The sequence below is a fragment of the Perca flavescens genome, chromosome 13, assembly GCF_004354835.1.
Source record: "Perca flavescens isolate YP-PL-M2 chromosome 13, PFLA_1.0, whole genome shotgun sequence".
Taxonomy (NCBI): domain Eukaryota; kingdom Metazoa; phylum Chordata; class Actinopteri; order Perciformes; family Percidae; genus Perca; species Perca flavescens.
Window position 1 is genome coordinate 1829965 of NC_041343.1, and position 9798 is coordinate 1839762.

A 9798-nucleotide genomic window follows, 5' to 3' on the forward strand; every position below is an offset into this window, starting at 1 on the left:
TATGAGCAGCAGAAAAGATTGTGAAGTGCCCTCATCCTCCTATAGACAGGAACTGACAGCTGCTGGTTTGGGTGAGCGCAAAATAGTAGTTCCAGGTAAGCCACTTTTAACCCTTTATAGGGCACTCATTGAAATCTTTGGAAATTCTAAATTGTAACCTCAAAAAGGTAATGGGGGATGGTACAGGACATTTAAAAAAAAAAAAACGTATCAATATTTTTCATGTCTGCATTGCAAATCAAGGTCAATGAAGTTACCATATATGAGCACTTGCCCGTCTAGGGTGAACAAAAATTACCCAGAGTGAATTTGAAAAATTATGTGAAAAACACACACAACTTGCAAGGAACATTTATTTAACTCACAAATTATTTGGTTGAAAAGTTGTTAAAAATTTGAGATTGTTATTTGCATAGCATTTCTAAAAATCTCAATTGGCCTAATATTGACTAAAAGCATATACCTGTTGCAGCTGTCTGCTCGGCTCTTTTATGGGGAGAGAGATACCGTTGTTGTTCCTGTAAACCCTGCCAGAGATGATGATAGCTCAGAGGAAGCAGACAACGATGTGGCAGATCCCGACTTCCTTCCACGCATCCACAACCTGGACATTGATGGCCCTTCTGCCAAAAGGAAGTGTGTGTGGCCTGCAGTGGAGGTGCTTGTAGATGAGGACCTGGGCGAAAATGATGGTAATCAAGAGCTGGCACCAACAGCAAAAAGGCCCACCAACAAAAGGGAGGACAGAACCCCGGGAACCCTCTAGAAGAAGGTTGACCTGGACAACCCACCCCTGACTTCATCCTAAATCGTGAAGTAATCTCGCACATAACATATCAAACCAACTTACATGCAACCCAGATGAACATCAACACCACCTTTGCCACCACTGATGATGAAATTATGAACTTTGTGGCTCATAATTTCTAACTCAGTGGTGGCAAAGGTGGTGTTGATGTTCATCTGGGTTGCATATAAATTGGTTTGATATGTTATGTGCGAGATTATTTATTACGACTGAAGTACCTGCTGAAATAATCTAAGGACTTTGCATGAAGTCAGGGGGAATGTGCTGGTATTCAGGCAGGGGTGGGTTGTCCAGATCAACCTTCTTCTAGAGGGTTTGCTGGGGTTCTGGCTTCCTTTTGTTGGTGGGCCTTTTTGCTGTTGGTGCCGGCTCTTGATTGTCATCATTTTCTTCCAGGTCCTCATCTACAAGCAGCTCCACTGCAGGCCCCTTTTGGCAGAAGGGCCATCAATGTCCAGGTTGTGGGTGCGTGGAAGTAAGTCAGGATCTGCCACATCGTTGTCTTCTTCCTCTGAGCTATCATCATCGCTGGCAGGGTTTACGGGAACAACAACGGTATCCCTCTCCCCATAAAAGAGCAGAGGTATGGAGGAGTTCTGGTGATGAAGATGGACCAATGGTACAGTGCATGTACTGTCACAACAGTTTTAAACATGCACAAATGCAGAATCATGTTGATATTTGTACGAGGTATGTTAAATTGATTTTCAAAGCACAGACCAAGTTTTAGATGACTTGTTTGAATTCTATATGCTATCTTATTTTAAGGACTGTATTTTTAATCTTCTTTAATTTCAGTGATTTTGGCAACAGAGAAACCAAAAAAAAAGGAGATGATGCTGACAACCATGGACAGACGGAAGTGGACACCAGTAAAGAGAGATGAGTAACACCGGAGAGAAGTTGTCAAACACAGTCGCAGATTGAAGAACGTCCATCAACCAGCAGTTACATTGGTTCAATCAGCAGTCGGGCAACACCAGAGAGAAGTGGTCTAAGACAATCGCAGATTGAAGAACGTCCATCAACCAGCAGTAATGTTTCAATCTCCTGAAAAACTTCACAATGCTGGTAGGTCCACCTGCCTTTTTTATAGTGAGTAATCCCCCTTTCAGTCCCTTCTATAAAGTCTAATACTGCACATCTATCTCTTTGCATGTGTCCCCACAAATGCGCCGTACAGCAGCAGGGGCAGAGATTTGCTACATTCATACAAGGCTCATTGATTGCGGTTCATTGGCGACAAGTGTCATGCCAAAAACTGATCATATTTGTGCACCTTTCTCTGAACGGTCTGCCCTCTGCTCAGCTGGATTCCCTGCCTTAATACTGTACCAATGTGATTCCTACACAAAAAAAGGGACACGCCACATCTCTAGATGAGCAGCAGCCGTACATTACAACTTCTGCTTTCAAAGGCTTACTTAAAGTAAAAAAAGGGGCATTATCAGCACAATGTACTTCGTGGAGTTTTTGAAATGTAATGCGTCGCTGCAGGAAACTATCGTGCCCTAACACGACACACACAGAACAATGGAGAACTTCGAAGGTGTGTTGTTTTCTTGGCATGTGGCTGTTACCACAGCCAAAAGACAAATTATAATTTTTTTTTTTATGCCGGGTTTGTTCAGGACACCCCCGTCTGTCGCTAGCAATAATTACTGACTATTCTCTCCAACCAATCAGTAGTCTGCAGGTTTTCACGTCACCTTTTGGTATCGCCTCAGCTCGCTTGGAACTTCAGGCACCTGGGACTTTTTTTCGTAATGGAAAAACAAAAGCAGAAAGCTGCAAGCAGCAGTACAGGAGGCTAAGCCATCAGCCCATTCCAAACAGACATGCTTTTCCCAAAACAGCACTTGGCGATACAGTGCAACAGGCAACTACAGATCTTTTCGCTGTAAACGCCACGGTCTGCGGTTCTATAGGTTTATCTTATGACATTTTTCACAAGCTGCAGCTTTCACAATACTACAAAATCCATAAAATATAAACTGCAATCAAACAGCATTTAATAGTGGAAGAATCATGCTAATGCTCATTTATTACAATTAGGGGGGTGGTATGTGTCACTTTTTTAAGCCCTTCTGAGTTTGCAGGTATGATGGTAGCAAGAAGGGAAGAAGAAAAATGAATAGCAGAAGGGCTAAAGCATGACGCAAACGTGTGACACCTTTTTAAGACCATGATCCAATAATTTCTTTTATTTTTGTCCTTTCCTCTCTAATATTTTTAGAATGGAAAGCTGAAACCAATCTACAAAGGGCCACTGACATTTTCTGAAGGCATTTACTGCAACAATCGGAAACATCCAAGAGTCTGAACGCTCATTCAGAGTTCTCTATGATAACTTAATCTAATAATTTAAGACTAGTTGTCCTGGGTTCGGATAAATTTATGATTCGTATCATGATTTCTGAGCAAGTTATGGCCAAAAAAAAATTAAAAAAGAAGATTAAGATCATTTTTTTTTAAATTTCCTAAATTTTAATTACATGTCATCTAGCTGGCGCTTTTATCCAAAGCGACTTACAGTTGCTACCTATGTCAGAGGGATAATAATAATAATAATAAGGCCAAATTACATTACCTAAAGCAATCAGACTCTATGTAAATAAATAAATAATTTGATTATCGTAAAACAAACTTCATTCAAAGTCGACACAAACAAAATAAAACTATGAAAAAGTGTTTTTGGTCGTCTTTCCACTTTTCAAACATCACAACTCTAGTTTTGGTTGAAATACGTAGTTTACCAATTAACGTGAAAATATGTTGGCTAAACGTTAAAAGTATTAGGTTTTTAAATGAAGTCTGGTGGGTTTAGTGCTAGTGACTTCAGAGCTGTTTCTGATTAACATGTTTTTAAAAGGCCTATCTCTGTAGGGATCATTTCTGTAAGGTTGCCAGACACTGAGCCTGTCCATGGCAAAAAAAAGCACTTTTAGTGGACCAAATTGACAATCCTCATTTGCCCAATAGGATCACATTGCAGCCAGGTCTGTGGCTGCCGTTTACAGCGTTCACACTTAATACTGCAGAACATAAACTTAAATAGAGAGATAATCTCAGTTTTATCTCCAGGGTCAGGACTGATCATGCTTACTGCCGTGCGAACCCTCCCCCCCCCCAAAAAAAGGCCCATTCTGAGCCAGGAATAACTCCAGGGGTCATTATTCATAAGTCGTGTATTCAATCACAAATTATCTGTAATACTTTAAAATAATTAATTTCAACAAATTAAATTAATCTCTCTTTTAATACTACAGGTGATCCAGCAGTGGGAGACGGAGTGAACAGGTTCTTTTTCTCATTTGGGATTTCAAAACTGCAGTTTGGATTCAGTTTTGGGATAGGTAATTAAATCAGGTTGTGCTACTAGTTGTCTACAAATGCAGTTTTGTACATTTACATTTATATATATATATATATATATATATATATATATATATATATATATATATATATTTTTATTATTAATTTTGTTTTAGATGACAAAGACAAAAGTTTGCTCTTTGTTGGTGAGCAAGACCACCTGGTGCCTTCCACCTCTCCTTTCCTGCTGGAAGGTGATATTTTTCTTGTTGCTGGACGGATGCTTGGGCACTCTTTCTTAAATGGGGGACCGCGACTGACTGGATTAAGCCCCGCTGTTTTGGACATAATTGCTGGAAAAGAAGACACAAACCAGCTTGCACCTCAAGACAGCCCAGACATTGATGTGAGAGAAATTGTCACTCTGGTAAGTCTTTTCTGTTTGTATTTAATTGGATTCTTCATTTTTAGTTCTTAAGATTTCTTACCTTTTCCCCTTTGGGTTTTTGGGGAGTTTTATATTGTTTTGAGGTAGCTTGTAGAGTTGGGTCTGTGAGTAAACTTGGGTCTGTAAACCCCAAAGAGACTGCACTTAAAACTCGATGCAGCTGGATCAAGTAATCTTTTCGATATGTGGCTGTTATCGCGATCGCATAAAGCTGTTGTTCCTGAACAGCTTACCAACAAGGACCCTTTGAGCCCAGCTGATAAACACAATGTTGTGGAGCTGTGTGTGGCTTGGGATCTGCCCACTGCTGTTAATGACACCAACAGGAACTGGCTTGCAGAAAAGATCCTTCACCATTCTGTGAGTATAATTCTAGTTACTTTCTTACAATACATACTAAAGGAAGGATATCCAAACCGAGCCCGATGGGACCCGGGGGTACCGGCCGGGCCGGGCTCAGACATAAATATCTTAATGCCTTTTGGGCTTGGGTCGGGTTTGGTTACTGCTCTGTCGGATGCGGGCCGGGCTCGTACAGAAAAATGCGCCACGATCAGCTCTCTAATACATACTTCATTGGCCAAGTCAGAAAACAGCCTGACAGTGAAAACACACTAGACAAGGAAGCGTCATGAAGCAGAACTTTTTTTATTTCACTGCCCCTGCGATCAGCCTGCATGCTGCAGTGATCGTTTCGGCGTCTCTATTTCTTCCACAAGCCGCGAGCGAATGTGTCAAGCAAGTTAGGTAATTACATACATTAAGGCCACAGCATTGTCCCGAACCTAATACTTTACAAAATAAAAACAAATTTAAAAATAAATCCGTTTTATGGGGATTTTGGCTGTCTACAGTTCTTAGCTGTGTCTAGAGCAAGACAGACGAGGCACACAGAGAGAGCAACCGACGTACAGAGTGACACACAACCAAACACTCAGTCGGAGAGAGTGAGTAGGAGTGAATAGGTGAAGGATCGCTTAGTGACCAGGGCAGAGAAATGCGCGGCTATTCTTGTACTTCTCCTCATTCTTCTATAGAGCTCAACAGATTTTGAGTGGCTCACGTTCCAAAAGTGATTTTCCTCCAAACATTTACTTCATTTACTTTCATAAAATCATTATATAGAGTTTTTTTAAGCCTGTAAGCCTGAAGCTACTAGATGAGTCAATGTGACAATAAAACATTTGACTCATAACAACAAATATTTGGTAAACAGGAAGAGAATAATTGAAATTCTGAATCAGAATGTGAATTTCACTTCCAGAATCACACTGTTTAGTTCTATTGCTTATATTATTTTGATATTCATACAGCTGTAGTACCAAATATTCATATTCTGAAGACATTTTATTTGCCTATTCTAGTAATAGCCATTAGCTAGTATTGCTTTCTTATTGTGTTAATTTTTCCGTTTTATCTTCTTCTCCTGCCACAATTTGTGGAAAGACTTTACATTTGCTGTAACAACTTTGCACTGGTCATTTGCGATCTTTCTCCAAAGTAAATGGTTTTATTTTTAATCTGACCAAATTTCATAAAGCTATATACAGTATATAATTTAATTGCTACATGTCAAACTATGTTTTAGTAAAAGTTGGATACAGATCATGTGTTTTAAGTAATCACTCGAAGGATCCGTCAGATCAAGCAGATGAAAAAGGCTCTTAAAGACACTGGAGTTATGCAACTCCTCAAGGAAAGACCAGAGACTGTTTCCGTTCTTTTTCCCCGCTCGTCAAGCTTGGTGCTCATACCTGAGGTACAATGTCTACAAGCCACATTATTAATCCTATTTTCATTCATTACAATTAATAGAGGTTTGATGTGAAATTGTCCCATCTCACGATATTAAAGCGTTAACGGTATTTCTCGTCCAGGTTAAAAGTTGTCTCACAATATCAGTACACAACCTACTGAAGACCAATTCAAGTTAAATCTGTGCCAAATTTCGTTATCTGAGAGCGCGTGAGCTTCTCTGTGCTCTCTGCATGTTGACAGAGAGCTGGGCTCACCTCCGACACACACATGCAGGACGTGCGATGCAGATGGCGCAAAAGTTACATTGCCTCTGCAGTTTGTTCAAGTCACAGTGTGACACGGCAATGCTGGTAAAGTGGACATTGGTACAGTGCTCTCTGGTGACTGACTGACAGGCACAAGACAAAAGCGTTGACAGGCTGGAGGTTGTAGGGCAAGGCAACGTTATTTCTATACCACCTTTGAGGAACAAGGCAATGTAAAGTGCTTTACATAAAACATTAAAGATAAATACAAATTTCATGGTCATGAAAATAAAACCGGCTACAATATAATATACAAATACAAGAGTAAACGTTACAGTGCAGCTATTAATAACAAAATATCCTTAAAATGTTTAGGCAATGACAGATGGATTGAGCATCCCTAATTACAATGTTTGGTAGAATCAACTAAAGTGTAGTTTGTAAGCCATTTCATTGTGTATATGCCATCCATTCATTCTAATGTTTTTGTGTTTATCTTAACATTTACCCAGATGATTCTTGAACAAGTGATTTGGCCTTCAAAAGATTCCTCTGACAGTGAGCAGGAGTGGAACATTGAACAGCAGTGTTCTGCCCTTGCATTTTTTCGGCAGTATGTTGAAAAAGGTGAGTTTCATAACGTGATGTAACAAGAAGGCCTACTTCCATAACAAAGTTATAATGCATTTAATAGGCTCATTCTGAAAGGACACCTTACATTCAAAGTATAGTTAACTGGGACTGGTACACATTGCCCTAAATGTCCCTTTTTTGAAATGTAAAGTGACATGTTTTATGTTTTAACACAGATCACCATATAGCCATACAAATAGTTTTGGTATGATTTTTCAGAGTTCTAATAAATCAGCCATAAATAAGACCACCAGCAGTGATTATATTAAGATTTGTACAGAGAACGGACCAAATTGGATTTTTATTATAAACACACTTCCTTGTAAAACATAAAAATTAAATATGTTTAAATTTTCTTTCGATATTCCATAGACAATTCGGAGAAGTTGAAATACCTCATCAAGTTTTGGGTTGGCTGGGTGGTCTTTCCACAACACCTCTACATTGAGGTTATCTCTGGCCTACTGCCAAAGTCAAAGACCTGCCTTGAGACCTTACAAATTCCAGGACATCACACAGCCTACAAGGACTTTGAAGAAGCTCTTGAAGCAGCTGTTCATACAGCTGACACTGGATTTGGATTTATCTAGCTACTTGAGGGGAAATTTGAATGTGTGTTATTTGTCCCTTTTTTATGTAGCAGTGTTGTGTGTTGCATTTGCATGAATTTGGCAAAAAATGTTAGCCATTAAGTTGCAGAAATGGACACAACTGAATGTGTTAAAGTTGTTACCAATGTGTCAGCAAAAGCATAGGCTTTGATGCATGAAAAATGTTGCACTGATTTTTTTTTTAAATTGATTGTGGTTCTTAACATTTCATGCGCTTGCTAGAAAGTTCCCTTTAAGCCCAGTTCAGACAAAAATATTTCCCATACCGTAAAACTCACTTACCATGGGTTTTGTGTTGTGCATAATGGTGGCATAACATTTCAAGACTACTTCACAAAAAATTTTAATGTTTAAATGTTTTAACAATCTTTCAAATTTACATAGCCCAAGTTGCGAATCATAGATCTGAACGGGGCTTTAGGTGTTATGGAGAAGTTTGCAAAGCAGTGCTAATCTGTTTATGTTCAGCACTAGTGATCTCTTGATGATGTTATTACAGATTTAGTTGTAACAGCATCTGAATAAAAAAACTCTTGACACTCCATGTTATATGGTTTTACTCCACATGTTAAAGTCAAGGTTTTCTGAAACAGTATGATTGATGCAATGTTAATTATAGTGAAGTTTTACAGCCTCAAATGTTTTAGCTTTGTTTAATTCTCCTTAGCATTTGGATACATTTAAGTTGCTTGATCCTTGTACTTGCATGAGTCTTCCTGTAACATGCATTCATTGTCATTATTACATAGTATTAAAATCTTAGCAGTTTAAAAGCCCCATCATTCAGGTTGCAAATTGATTACCTTGAATTGCTATTTGGTGGAATGCACTAAAATGCGCCCCCACCTGATCCTCTTGCTTTTACAATTTTGAAAATAAAAATTCAGAAATAAATCATCACTTTCATAACACTTTGATATTGAAAGTTGTTGTGAAATAGAATTGTATTTATTGTTTTTGTATGTGAAATTTGTATGTTTAAAGTAAATATTTAAAAAAAAAACGTGTAGTTTCCCTGCAAGGTGAAGGTGAAGCAGCCCTGAGGGAGACAACTTTTTGTTCTATGGACTGCCTGTGTTCAGTGGTCAGCAAACTATTGACAAATCATCAACTAGATAAATGCAAATTGGTTACGGATCTGACTTAATGACTCATCCCCATTGTTTATGTACTAAAGGCTTTAACTTTACTATCCGGGTTAGATTTTTGGTCATAATAGACATGATTTAACGCAAGTTAATTAATTACAGGGCATGAGCAATCATTTCTCTATTCATGATACAGTTACAGAGTTGATACAACAGCTCACATAGAGCACTTAATAAAAATATAAACTTTATTTATATAGCATTTTCTAAACAACGTTAAAAAGTGATACACAAGACGAAATAAAAATAAAAATTATACAAAAAGTTAAATGGAAATACACTGAGACAAAAAGCACTAAAGAATCAGTGATAGACAGACTGCATATTACAGTCTACAGTTATGTCATGGCGTCTTTTATATGCAAATTACCACGTGACATCTTCTGGCGACATCTTAAAGGCTTTTAGCTGCTTCCTGAATAGTTGCTAACGTATTTGGCTAGAGTAGATGTTAATCCAAATGCTATCAGAATGGACCACACTGAAATAGTGGCGTATGTTAGACAACAACTGCTGGAACTAACGGAACAAACTGAGCAAGCCGTGGTTAATAATGACTTTATATTGTATCGCGTTGACTGGCTGTTGGACAGGGTGGGACAGGTGTCAGCTCTCACAAATTCAGCGTTCCCTCAGGAGTTTGTATCTGCTTTGGAATCAGTTCGGCAGGTTATCCACCTTGAAATGTCGACGGCAACGTTAGCTGAAAGGGGAACGACGGATACGAGTCAGATGCGAGACGAACATGCAGGACCAGGACGCCCTGTGATACCAATACCCATTGATGTGATATGCAAGTATCTTGAGCTGCGGATCCCGGTTGCTAAGATAG

At 38.9% G+C, this 9798-nt stretch overlaps 1 protein-coding gene across 1 annotated transcript; it reads left to right on the forward strand.

Moving 5' to 3' along the window:
• The first annotated feature begins 4088 nt into the window (after positions 1 to 4088).
• On the forward strand, positions 4089 to 8231 carry LOC114566707 (uncharacterized). Its single transcript, XM_028595395.1, has 5 exons — positions 4089 to 4164; positions 4300 to 4550; positions 4800 to 4931; positions 7087 to 7201; positions 7580 to 8231. The coding sequence occupies exons 2-5, from the start codon at positions 4404 to 4406 to the stop codon at positions 7795 to 7797; spliced, it is 612 nt and encodes a 203-aa protein (XP_028451196.1). The 5' UTR covers positions 4089 to 4164; positions 4300 to 4403; the 3' UTR covers positions 7798 to 8231.
• The last annotated feature ends 1567 nt before the right edge of the window (positions 8232 to 9798 follow it).